This window comes from Bos grunniens, chromosome 29, assembly GCF_055505025.1.
Source record: "Bos grunniens cultivar Pamir isolate PY7600 chromosome 29, Bosgru_T2T1.0, whole genome shotgun sequence".
Classification (NCBI taxonomy): Eukaryota; Metazoa; Chordata; class Mammalia; order Artiodactyla; family Bovidae; genus Bos; species Bos grunniens.
The window spans coordinates 25,002,700-25,016,441 of record NC_141193.1 but is presented as its reverse complement, the minus strand read 5'-3'; the positions used below and the strand labels follow the sequence as shown (position 1 = coordinate 25,016,441).

General features: G+C 35.2%; 1 protein-coding gene across 1 annotated transcript in view; it reads left to right on the top strand.

The window, feature by feature from the left end:
* Positions 1-13,742, top strand: part of TSG101 (tumor susceptibility 101) — a 41,720-nt gene that overhangs the window by 11,279 nt on the left and 16,699 nt on the right. The window contains exons 5-7 of the mRNA XM_086385142.1: positions 6,355-6,481; positions 9,810-9,876; positions 12,643-12,734. Coding sequence (XP_086241268.1) covers positions 6,355-6,481; positions 9,810-9,876; positions 12,643-12,734 — 286 coding nt within the window. The remainder of the gene's footprint in view (positions 1-6,354; positions 6,482-9,809; positions 9,877-12,642; positions 12,735-13,742) is intronic.

The window sequence follows — 13,742 nt, the reverse complement described above, 5'->3', positions numbered from 1 at the left end:
AACTGTTCAAATCTCATTACTCAAAGTGTTCCAGTCAAGAAGTAATAGGAAGAAACTTTTGATGGTTTAGCTCTGACAATTTCTATCCAAAATATTGCTAAAAAAGCCAAACAAAGTAGAACCAACATCTGTGGAATGCTTTGCAGAACTGTGAGACAATTAGGACTTGAAGGGCCAAGATCCTATGAAGAAGGAAACTGCAAAAAGATGAATCAACCTTCTGCCAGTTTTCCCTAGGAGTATTTACTGATTCTTGGTGCAAGGTGAGAGGCTGAGAATCTGGGCGGAAGGCCTTAGCTAGAGGCAAAGACTGCAAAGTTTCTAACAGTCTCCTAGAGCTCAAAAGACAACAGTTGTTGCTCTGTCTGCTAGGTACCCAGTATTTTAGGAGCCAAGAATTTAGGAGAAAAGGAAGCTACAAAGAAGTGAGCCAGATATAATCTGAGTTTCCCACTCAAGACATTTGCAGAATTCCTAAATTTCAAAGACACGATGTTAAAAAAGCTAAGCAGAGAGCCTCTGAAAAACACAGCCAAGTTCTCAGCAGTCTTAGGTTGTGGGAGCAATAGGAGTTCGAAACCTTATCAAGGAGGATGAGAGAAGTCGCTCAGTCATGTCCAACTCTTTACAACCCTATGGACTGTAGCCTACTGGGCTCCTCCATCCATGGGATTTTCCAGGCAAGAATACTGGAGTGGGTTGCCATTTCCTTCTCCAGGGGAAGTTCCCGACCCAGGGACCAAACCCAGGTCTCCTGCATTGTAGGTAGACACTTTACTGTCTGAGCCACAAGGGATGGGTAGAAGTAAATACCCTAAATTCTTAGTTGGCATGCTGGAGGAACACACCCTGTGAGTGAGAACTCAGGGCAGAATGAGCCCTGTAAAACTCCAGCCTTGAATCAGCTCAGCCCCTGACTATATTAAGGTGATTTTCCACACTTATCTGCCAGCGGTAAGATAAAGTGAACTTTGGCTGGAGGAAGATAGTATATAGAACCTGTGTAATTATTCATGAACAGTGTCAAGCATACAATATAAAATTATCAAGTACATCAAGAGATAGGGCATAGAGTGGGGGAAAAAGACACTAGAAACAGGCACTACCCTCAGGTAACCCAGTTATCAGACAGAGACTTGAAAATGATTATGACTAATGTGTTCAAGGTGGAGAACTATATTAGGTATAATTATATTAAAAATGAACCAAATAGAAATCTTAGAACTGAAAAATAGAATAATAGAAATTTTAAAAAATAAAAAAAACTAAAATTTAAAAAAAACTCAATAGGTGGGTTAGTAGCAGATTGGACTCAGCAGAATAGAGAATCAATGAACTGGCATATGAATACTTTATATTTTTAATGCTAGAGATCTAGAAATAAACCTTACAAAAGATGTACACATCTATTACAGAGAAAATTTTAAATTTTATTGAAAGACACTGAAGAAGACTTAAGTCAAAAGAAAGAAAACCTTATTCATGGATTGGAAGATTCAGTATTTTTATATATAGACTCTTCAGTTTGTAGTATATCTACAAACTGAACTGTTTTCCTAAGAGAAGCTTTTGTTTCTTTGTGTATTTGTTAATTTTGTGAACTTGATAAGCTGAATCTAAAATTTATATGGAAATGCAAAAGATTGAGAATACCCAAGAAGAATAAGATGGAAAGGACTTGCCCTATAGATATCAAAATGTCTTTTAAAAAACTAGTAATTAAGGTGGCTTGGAATTGTCAGAGAAGTATTCAAATGGATAGATGGAACATAATAAATAACCCAGAAAAAAAGATCCACTGTGCAGGCATATGTTGGAGACATTGCAGACTTGATTCCAGACCATAGCAATAAAGTGAATATTGCAATAAAACGAGTCCCATGAATTGCATGGTTTCCCAATGCATATAAAAGTTATGTTTACACTGTGCTGTAGTTTCTGAAGTATGCAATAGTGTTAGGTCAAAAAAACCAATGTTGATACCTTCATTAAAAAAAAAAAAACTATTGTATACTATAACAAACCATAATAGAATATGAAAAAGAATATGTATAATTGAATCACATTGCTATACAGCAGAACTTAACAGAACAATGTAAATCCAGTATACTTCAAAAAAGTTTTTAAAAAATATTTTAAAATATTTTAATATTGTTAAAAAATGTTAACTATTATCTGACAACACAGGGTTGCTACAAACCTTCAATTTGTAAAAATTGCAGTATCTGCAAAACACAGTAAAGCTAAGCACAGAAAAAAAAAAAAAGTTATGCCTAAGTATAAACACTTAATGTATAACAGTGATGGTATAAAAGATCACTGGGAATAAGATTAAGAACTTCAGTAGTGGAGTTGGGACAAATTCCTATTTGTATCGTATACAAAAATTAATTTCAGATAGATTGTGAAAAGCAGAAAAGTAAAACTTAATATAGGAGACTGCCTTCATGATCTGGTAATAGGTGGGGTTTTTTTAAAGAAGATGCAAAACTTTTACTATAAAGGAAAAGACTAAATTTTACCTTGAGTTTATGCAAATTAAGGACTTCTGTTCATTAAACACACATTAAAAAGTGTGAAAAGACTAACCATAAACTGAAAGAATATACTTATCACCTACAGTATAATATCCAGAACATAAAAATAACTTTGGGAATTATAAAAAGAAGGAAGCCCAATAGAAAAATAGATGAAACTATTGGATAAGTATTTCACAAAAAATCCTAATGGCCAATAAATATATATATAGAAAGATTTTAATCCTGTTAGTGGAGAGGGAAATATATAATAATTTAAAATCATGAGATACCATTACATGTCCATTAAATTTTCACTCCCAGTTGACCATACCAAGAGTTAGAGAGGATGTGGAACAAAGAGAACTCTTAGGCCCACTGATGGAGGTTTACACGGCTGCTCGAGATCAGTTTGGCTTCACCTGGTAACGTTAGCTGTAAGTGCCCGAGCCCTGTGTCCTAGCAGTTCTACGCCTTGGTTCTGCTTTACACTAGAGCAGCGTTTCTCAACGTCAGTGCTGCTGGCGTTGTGAGCTGGGGGTTGGATAATTCTTTACTGTAGAAAGGCTGTCCTGTTCATTACAGGATATAGGATCCCTGCCCGTTATCCACAAGATGCCAGTAGCATGGCACAGTTGTGACAACTGTAAATGTCTCTGCTGCTGCTAAGTCACTTCAGTCGTGTCCGACTCTGTGGGACCCCATAGATGGCAGCCCACCAGGCTCCCCCATCCCTGGGATTCTCCAGGCAAGAACACTGGAGTGGGTAGACATTTCTAATATTCATTAGGAGGCTAAAATAGCACCCCTAGTTGAAAACCACTGCACAAGAGTAAACCTTGCACATATACACTAGGAAACATAGCAAGAATGTTCATGACGACATAAATAGTCCATATGACTGTTAGCAGTATAGAAGCATGAATAAAGAAGTTGTATATTCACTTAGTAGAATACCATACAGTGATCAAAATGAATTTATAATTATATTCTTGAACAAGAATGTATCTTACAAACATTGCTGAAATAAGTCTGAATAGAATACACAGTTTGATTTAATTCATATGAAGTTCAGAAATAGGAAAAATAAACATACTGTTTAGAAAATTGTTTATAAGATATACTATGTTTAAAGAAAAGAATGATTATCCACTAAGTCAGAAAAGTGGGTAACTATAGATAGATGGGAATGCAGTCCAGAACTTAGAAGTTACTGGCAATCTTCTGCTTCATAACTTGGATGATGGCTACAAAAATATTTCCTTTATGGTTTCTCTTTAAAGTTACATTTGTTTTATACTTTTATCTATGTATGATATATTCCGCAGACCTAACAAGACATAACAGTAGCTAACTTTGGCATGGTATTCAAGGTTATATCATGGAAGATCCTGATTTTTAGCTACAAATTTTGTCCTTTAATAAGCAGTTGGGAGTCATTTTAGATGTTTGAACAAGAGTAGGGTATTAACTACAGTGATTATCAGGTATAATATCTGAAGTGCACTAGATAAATAAATTAGTTTTCTGACTGAAAAATCACTAGTTGCTCTAAAACATTCTAGAGACTTAACACTAGAAATTTCTTGCCCACACAATAGTCCACTGGGAGTGTTCCTTGCTGGCAGCCAGCTTTCCTTCACTAGAGCTTCAGGCGCCAGGCTCTTTCCAGTTTGTGGTGCCACCACCTTCCAGGGCTTCAGAGTCCTCTGCATCAACGAAGACAAGCAAGGAGGGACTAGTGAAGGACTGCCTTCCTTATGCACCTTGGCTTAGAAGTTAAATCTCTTCTGCTTATGGTCCGTTAGTAAAATCTAGTTGCAAGAGAGACTGGAAAATGCAGTTACTGCATAAACAACTGATTCTCAGCAACAACTCTGTATTAGGGGCGAGGAGCATGAACTTCTATAGAAAATCCTCTCAATCATAGCAAAGAAGTAAAACTAGAAGCCACACAGAAGGCTGTTGCAGGAGTCTAGCATACAGAAGATGAATGAGGGCTGCTGTCATTTATCTTGATCTTACCAATTGCTTATTAATCTTAATTCTGAACATATATACTGCTTGGAATGTAAAATTAACCTTTTTATTGTTTTCTGGAAAAGCAAACAGAAAGGGAGAGGGAAGGAAGCAGTTTTGCTCTTTGCAGGTTTTCAATAGGAAAGCAGTTTTATAAAGATATGTTTCAGTTGACCTTTAGGCATTTGAGCTAAAATAAACTAATATTATTGCTATTTTTTTTGGTATCCTTCCTGTATTATTCTGAATTAGTCATTTGTCATTCTGAAATATTAATGACCTGTTGCTTTATAATAGGCCTGGAAGTAGATATAAACAATTCATTTTCCTTCCTTCAAGAACTAACATGAAAGGAATGGTATGATAATTAAAATAAACCTTATCTTGACAAAATGATGGTTATGAGACTGTATAAATGAAGTAGTTATTCATACTACAACATGAGTGAGCCTTTGAAATTAATATGCTAAGTGAAAAAAGTCAGACACATATTATTCCATTTACATGAAATATTCAGAGTAGGCAATCCGTTGACAAAATAGATTAGTGGTTACCAGGGGCTGGAGGGAGGGGGAAATTGGAAGTGATCACTAATAGGTACAGATTTCTTTTGAGGATGATGGCAGTGTTCTGAATTAGATAGTGATGATAGGGGGAAAAAACCCACTGAACTGTATACCTTTAGATGGTAAATTTTATGCTATATCTCAGTTTTTAAGTTGCATGATTTTAAAATCATTTTATGAGTTAGTTTGGGAGTTTTCTTGGACTAAAAGTAAGAGATTAAATTTTGTGGTTCTCAACAGCAACCCCACACACACACCAGCCATGATCTCTAGCCCACTCTCTTCAGTGCTACACAGATACTTTACATGCTTGCTCCCAGCCTCAGCGTGTAAGTTCACAGACATACATAAGAAAGATATTGGACTAGTGAGAATCAGTAAGTTTTCATAAGAAGCTTTCTGAAATGTTATCTGTTGTCATTGACCATATTTGGGACAGAAGTAAAAATTGATGCTTAGGAAAGTTGAAAACAGGTAGTAAATTCTTCTCTTAGGAGAAGGAAAGTTATGAAGATGGTTAGCTGATCAAGATCATTGAGTAATCCTTCAGAACTTGATGAACTCATGAATAAAGTATATGAGATGAGCTACACACAAAATATAGTAAGGGGTGGAAACGGGATTATCAGATAAGTCAGTTTGAACGACTTTGCCTAGCATAGTTTGTCTTAAATTAGTGATCAGTAGATATTTGAGAAAAAAGTTTAGCAGCCTTTATGGGATACAGCACTCTCTTTGTAACTATGGTATTAGAAGGAAAGATCCTTTAACAATTTGTATCTTCTGTACAACAATCTAGTAATTTCTAAGATGGAGTCTACTTATAATTTAAGAAATTCCAGTACTATCTTTAATAAAAATTAGTTGAGGAACATGTGTTTTCAAAGGCCTTAAATAATATTTGTGACTAGTGCTTACATCTGTACCTAAATTTGTACCAGAATCCTTAATTTGTTCTCTGGAAATATAATAAATCTTGGTTAGCTGTATGGAGTCACATGAAGAACACTACTATCTGAATTTTGCAGTATAGTGCTTTTGCTAGTGCTGGTTTTCTATACATAAAACAGCAGCCTTGCTACACATAAATAATAAGAAATCACATAGCTCTCTGTTAATTAAATGTAATTTTCACATTTGGAGTCCTACAAAGAAAATTGTGGAGCTAAGTTGAAAACAGATAACTAGCCAGACATTTCCTGTTTACCAAAAATTAAATCTGTAACTGCCTTAAATTTGTTTTCCATTTTTAGCCACAGTCAGACTTGTTGGGGCTTATTCAAGTCATGATTGTGGTGTTTGGAGATGAACCTCCGGTCTTCTCTCGTCCTACTGTTTCAGCATCCTATCCACCATACCAGGCAACAGGGCCACCAAATAGTAAGTAGAATTGAGATTTGATTTTCAAACTCATATAAACTAAAGAAAACAGAAAATCTTGTGAAAGAATTTTTTTTTTAATGACTTCCCTTTGCTTTTTTAGCTTATCAAGTTAGTGGATTTTTTGGAGGTATTCTGAGGCCCCACATCTGCATGTACAGATTGCCAACAAAGACTGGCATTTGGGCTTTCGTTTGTGGGTAGAAATCTAACTATGGGTGTGCTGGATTCCAAAATGGAGGAGAAAGAATGCTGGAATAGAGCTGGAATTTTTTTTTTAATTATGCATGCCATGGAATAGCTTTATTTGATCAATTTGGAGGCAGATACAACTTGAAAGGCAATCTGACCTCTCCTTTTCTTTGCAACTCCAGGATCAGTGTTGTAGATAATAATTATAAAATCAACTATATCATTCATGTTCAGCTATTCTGGGTATACACAATGACCTTCTAGCTCTCAGCTTTCTTCTCTTGAGTACAGCCAATTCATTTTACTTTGAGTCCAGGGGATGGGGCATGGAGTCAGTATCAATTCTCCCCTAATTGGTGTACATTATCTCTATTATTTCGGGTATTTTTTTTTTTTAATAATTCTTACTGATACTTTAAAATCACCATAGATAATTGAGAGTTGGTTGTACTTGTTTTGATTTTACTAAACCTGTTTACTGTGTTTTGAGCTGTGGTTTGTTTGTTTTAACAGACTTTGTTTACTATTATAATTAACCAAATTTATTTGTCTTATAAGTTAGATTACATAAACTTTCATTTTCCTTCTGCTGAAAATTATCCTCTTCCTCTTTAATTCATTCTATCTTGAGTAGCATCTTGACTCACAAGCTGAATGGGAATCTAAGAGAATTTCCTGAATCCTTTTCCTTCCCTACTTTCCCAGAAAAAGTTTGGTTGTAGCATTTTGTAGCTCCTTTAATAAAGTAGATTCTAGGGATTCTTTTGGTCCAGAAATTTGTTTTCATCTTAATAAATTCTGTTGATTTTAATATACAAGATTAATCTTGCCCATCTAAGTTTGAAATGCCAAATATTTCCTAGCTCGTCATTCATATTTATTTGCTCAAATAACACAGCCAGTGACCACTCAACGATAAAGGTAAGAAAGTTAGTCTCCTACGCAACACATTTTTCCTAAATTTCTTCTAGTTTTATATTAACATTGGAAGTGCAGCACTCTAGAAAGAGAGCTCACTAAATAGATTACTGTTACAGTTCCATTTTGTACTCACTCACTGTAAATCACTAAACAGTCTAGAGCTAATATATGTGAATTACTCAGAGACCAACTTACTGTCTACCCATTACAGTTTCAATACTTTTTATACATTTAAATAATATTCTTTATTATTAGGTATGACTGCAAAGAAATGAAGGTCTAAATTCTGTCCTACACATAGATATCAAGTAATAGCCCACAAATTTGGATCCATACTTAAATAAATACGATCTTCTAGTTGAAAAATTATGTACTTCTATTATTATTATCATCATTATCTTTAAATATTTTTGATCTTTGGTAGAAGTCACACCAAAAAAGTGTGCTATGGCCAAACCTCATTTTTTTGACAGTAATAGTCAACACTTAATCAGTGGTAACTGTGAGACACAGCTAAACACTTCGTATTAGTTCTTATTTAATCCTTATATATGTTATGCTTATTTGTATTCCATTTTATTTTAGCCCTGAAATTATTTCATCTCATTATCTGCTTCCTTATCAGTCTTGGACTCAGATAACTTTTGTTGTTTCCCAAAATCAAAATTTGAAGAGTTTGGTCAAATTAATAGCTTTGCAGAACCTTAGAAAAGGAAAATTACTTATGATTATGAGAAAATTGCTTATAATGGTGAAATGTCGTTTATATGTGTGCAAGAGAAACTAACGTGGAGAGAGAAACTAGTAAGTGACTGTACATGTTGCTGATACCTAACAGTGGCCGGCCTCATCATTTGATGTTCATAAAGATCAACCGTGTTTTGACCCGGGAAGAAGAAATATTTTATGAGATTTAGCAGTTGTTACATTTTGGAAGGTGTTTTCCCTTTCTGAAATAGCATTAAACATCATCCTTAGCTTCATTTTTCTTAAGAAAAAATTTACTTCTGACACCTATAGATTCAACTTAACAAGAACACTATGAACACTGATACTTGGAGATGTAAGCTCAGCAACTCTGATAAAGACTTTAAGGCCTGTAGTCAGAGCCTAGCAAGCTTTTCCCATCTACTTGCATTATGTACTCCAAAAATTTATTTCTCGAAGGTTCTGCCTCTCTTCAAGCCTTTGTATACTAGTCATCTACTCGATCACTCTTCTTTACCACCATGTCCTATGTTGAATTAGCTACCTCCTATACGATCCCGTATATAACACTCTGTACTCACCCTGTCATAACAACTTGTCCCTCTGTATTGATATTCCTTTGTTTATCTCATAAGACTATAAGCAGCTTGAGGCCAGGAAGTCTTTTTTTTTCAATCTGATACCTTTCATAGGAAGGCACCAAAATATTTATTGATTGAATTAATAGCTAATTCATCATTATATTCAGTGAGAAAAATTTCACTGAGGATAATTTGATTCTCAGACAAGTCATTTCCAGTTAAGGCTGAAATTCTCTTTTTCTTCTTCAGTGTTGGTTAGCTTCTTGGCACCACTGACTAGCTTCTATATCATTAGTGTTCTCTTTAAAATGTATATAAAACATTCTTTAAGCATACTAGCTTTGAACCCCTTAGTATTCCCCCTTAGTATTTCCAAGCTTTTGTTTGTTTTGGTTTAACTAATTGAGGTGAGTATAAGTTTTGTGTAGGACTTCTTAATAGTAATCTGAAGTCTTTTAAAATCTTCACTCAAGCCAACAAAACCAACTGTGCTAATTGGTCAACATAATCTTGTAAGAAATATCAAAAGATATCTTAGATATAATAAAGAGGTCACTTTGTAAGAAGCTGACTTTAGACCCCTTCCTCCAAATTCCAAACTGAATTGACTCCTGTCTCTCAGATTGTAGGCTCCTTTGGGCTTAAAGAGCTAACCAAGTTGATCTGTTGGCCAGTTATTCCTTGTTGGGATTGTCATGTGTGTTGTCATAACTCATGTTTAATGCTTTTAGAATTATGTGATTTGAAGATATTTATTAGCTGTAGTAAAGAACTAATACGGATGGAGTGTTTGTTTTTTTGGCAAGATTTGAATTCTTTACCTGTATGAAATTTTGCTGTGGTTTGATGGTGATGTAAGTCTTATTTAATAACCTGTATATCCAGGACTGTGCATATTATTTTAAAATGTTAAAATTTATTTTTAGCTTCCTACATGCCAGGCATGCCAAGTGGGATTTCTGCATACCCATCCGGGTACCCTCCCAATCCCAGGTAATGAAAAAATATCTTTTGAATAATTGTTTTAGAAATTCTGTTAGATCTAGAATAAAATAATGGGTGCTAACTAGGGCATTAAAGTAAATTTGGTTGCAATTTAATGGAAGGTAAAACTCAGTTTATTGGTGAAATTTTATGGTATGTACATAGTTGAACAGGAGTTTTTTCCATTCTAAGGAAATGCAGCTCTATTCTATTTACAGAGAGAAAAGGAATGGGAAATGACGATAATCTTGATTAGTTTTGGACCTTGAAATCTTTGCTTCTTTACTTTTGAGAACGCTGTATATCCGTTGTAAATAGCTGAAAGGTTAGTGGAATACTAATTATGATGAATTCAGCCATGGAGAAAAATATTTTAATATCCTTTTTAAAAAACTGACCTTTTCTGTAAACTATAGGGAATGAATTAATAGTTCATATGATGGGTTCACTCTTGTCCCCATGATATTTATTTATTCAGTTCATAGACTACTCTTTATTCAGTTTATTGCCAACCTTTATTACCCATATGATGATAATATTATAGAAGTAAATTAATAGTAAAATCAGTCTGTGAATAATACATGTGAGAAAAATCAGTAAGAAATAATTATTAACCCATGTTTTAAATGTGTCCCTGTTTCAGTGGTAGTCTAGGAGTAGTGTCCACTCCTTGGGGTTAACTTAGAATCCAAGGTAGTCTTGGGACTAGCTTAGAATGCAAGACAGGCCTGCACTTGGTGCCTAGAAGAAATTTACAGCTACTAGAAATTAATAAGAATTACCAAAATTTTAACCCTCAATTCTTCTCAGCTTCAAAAAAACCTCACAAATAAATGCAGCCAAATTTCCTCAACACCTGCCATAAATAAACATATGTATGTACATATATAATATGCCGGCTCTTATAAGTTAAATTTAGCAAGCATATTTATTTGGGAGCCTTTCTTAGTTCAGGGACTAGCTTAATAAGGTAGTAAATATTCTTTTACATTTAGATGAGTAAGCAGAGACTAGATGAACATCCATCAGAGACAAGAGAGAGAGATTCCTGTGGTTGTTATATACAGTAACAGGTTATCAGTTTTAGATTTCTTAAGGCTGTTAATTTTCTGATTAAGTTACAGAAATGGAATTTTGTCTGAAGCCTTTATAATCAACAGTTGCTAGTAAACTAGAATGAACTTCAGGTATATAGGGAATGATTATTAGAAGCACAGTAAGGGAATGGACTTCTGAACAATAAAGCCACTTCATAAAAGACTCGTAGATAAAAATGAAGGCTGAAAATATTGACTGTTGACAGAATGTGAATCATATTCACTTAATCTTACATAACCTTCAAAGTGTCTTTTGTAAGGTTATTGGTAAGAAGTTGCTTTTTGAGGCAGCTATTTTTCAAAGATTTAATGGAGTTGTGTGTGTGTGTGATACAACTTTTAAACATGACATGCTATGAGTTAAGGGTAACTTTATTCAAATTGGTATCTATATCTTTCAGCATATGAAAGGTCTTGGCAAAAGAGCTTGAGAACCTCTTTCCCTTCTCCCTTTATCCTAAAGGAGAGTTAATAAGTCAGTGACTCAGGAATCTGTATTTTTAAAACAGTGAATATGAGAGTATTTATTCTTGTTGTAGAAAGTTGGACTAGATAACCTCTAAGGTCTCTTTCAAATTTTAAGATCTTTTGAAAGTTTTATTTAGCACCTGCAGCATGTATACAAGGGAATTAAAAAATATGTCAAGAATAGTTGTTTCAGTTTTGGTATATATACTAGCAAGCATGTATTATTAGAAAGAGTTTCTGATATCAGAAAAGACAGAAAATGGTAAATACTGTGATAAACTGAGCTTTAAAGGAGAGGTCACATCTGATTTGGAGGTGGGAGCTCAGAGGTGGCTTCATACATGAAGGAACTGATTTATGAGGATGACCTTAAGAAGAAAAGAAAGCATTTAGAGGTGGCTGCTGCTAAGTCACTTCATTTGTGTCCAACTCTGTGCGACCCCATAGACAGCAGCCCACCAGGCTCCCCCATGCCTGGGATTCTCCAGGCAAGAACACTGGAGTGGGTTGCCATTTCCTTCTCCATTTAGAGGTGGAGGGAGCAGCAAACAGTAGTAGCATTTTATAGCTGAGAGGGAACTTACTAGTCATCAAGTTCAGCAGCTCATTTATGTAGTCACAGCTATGATATGAAAACAAAAAAAAAACCCAGCAAAGAATAAGGAAACACCCTAATATGGCAGGAAAATACAGGATATGAGTAGGAGAACTGAAAAGAATAAAGGTGCAACTTTCATGGAATATGAGTACTACATGCTAGGAAATCAGAATGGAAAAGTTCTCACAAAATACCTGTTGCTTTCAGTTCTGATATTGTTGGATGGCCTTTAGAAAAACTCAAGTTGCTTTCTGCTACTGTGAAGGTGGCCCTCAAATAACCAGGGCCAAGGGACTTCCCTGGCAGTTCAGTGGTTAAGACTCTGTGCTTCCGCTGTAAGGGGCATAGTTGATTGGGGCACTAAGATCCTGCATGCTGTGGGGCAAGAAAAAGCAAACAAAAACCACAGCCAAGCAAGAGTATTTCATTAAATCCAGTGTCATTAATGGAATTTCTGTAGAACTTTGCTTAAATAGACGACTGTAACTCTAAAACTGGAAAGTCATTAATTGGTAAAACAACAGAATATCCAACTTAGCTTCCTGGGGTTCTTAAAGATTCTGTAGAGTTTGGGCCATCACAGTATTTAATGTTTTCTGTTCTTTTCTTTAGTGGTTACACCGGCTGTCCTTACCCACCTGGTGGTCAGTATCCTGCCACAACAAGTTCCCAGTACCCTTCCCAGCCTCCTGTGACCACTGTTGGTAAGTACCCTTCAAAATTGTGTTTCTGCTCAGAAGGAAATTCAGTCTCCTGTTGTGAAAAGTGCATTTCACTTTTCTTTTTTATTGAGTAAGTTTGACATGTAACGTTGTGTAACTTTAAGGAGTGCAGTCTGTTATTTTGATAGATTTATATATTATAATGTGATTACATAATTATTGTACACTACTATATTCTATATCCATTATACTGTGCATTAGATTACTATGGTTTACTGCTGCTGCTTTTGCTGTTAGTCACTAAGTCATGTCTGACTCTTTTGTGACCCCTTGAACTGAAGCCCACCAGGCTCTGTCCACGGGCTTTCCCAGACAGGAATACTGGAGTGGGTTGCCATTTCCCTAGGGCATATTCCCAATCCAGGGATTGAATCCACATCTCCTGCATTGTGAGGAGGATTCTTTACCACTGAGCCACCAGGGAAACCCCTATGGTTTATTACTTGTTACAGATTTTTACCCTTAAATACCATCAATTTTATCACCCTCTTCCCATTTCACTTTTATATGTGAATTGTTAGAGTACTGTTTCTTTTTAGAGCTAAAGCTCTTAATGGTCAGTGCCCTATACTCTAAATCTTAAAGTGATTTATCATCATATAAATGAGCCTTCTACCAGAGCATAGAAATAAATTTGACTGATTCTATCACTTTTTCCTGTGTTTTTATTGGTGAACCTTGTATATGTTGAACTGTCAAAAGATTCTTAGGTTTTCCAGCCTGGTTATATGTAAAGATAAATGTGCATTTTTAGGAGAAGAAAGCACCATTGGGAAATATGAGTGGGTCAGGTAAGACCTATTATTTCTGACCAGTAGTTCTTGCTTTTTTATATTGCTTATTAGTAGAGTTACCTGAAATGTAATTTTCTTCAGCTGAGAAAATGAAAGTGATACAGGAACTTCTGCAGACTCCCACCACCCTTCCTGACTATCTACTACCACCTGTACCACCGTATTTGCCTTTTCCCTACTCTTAAAGAGAATGGGT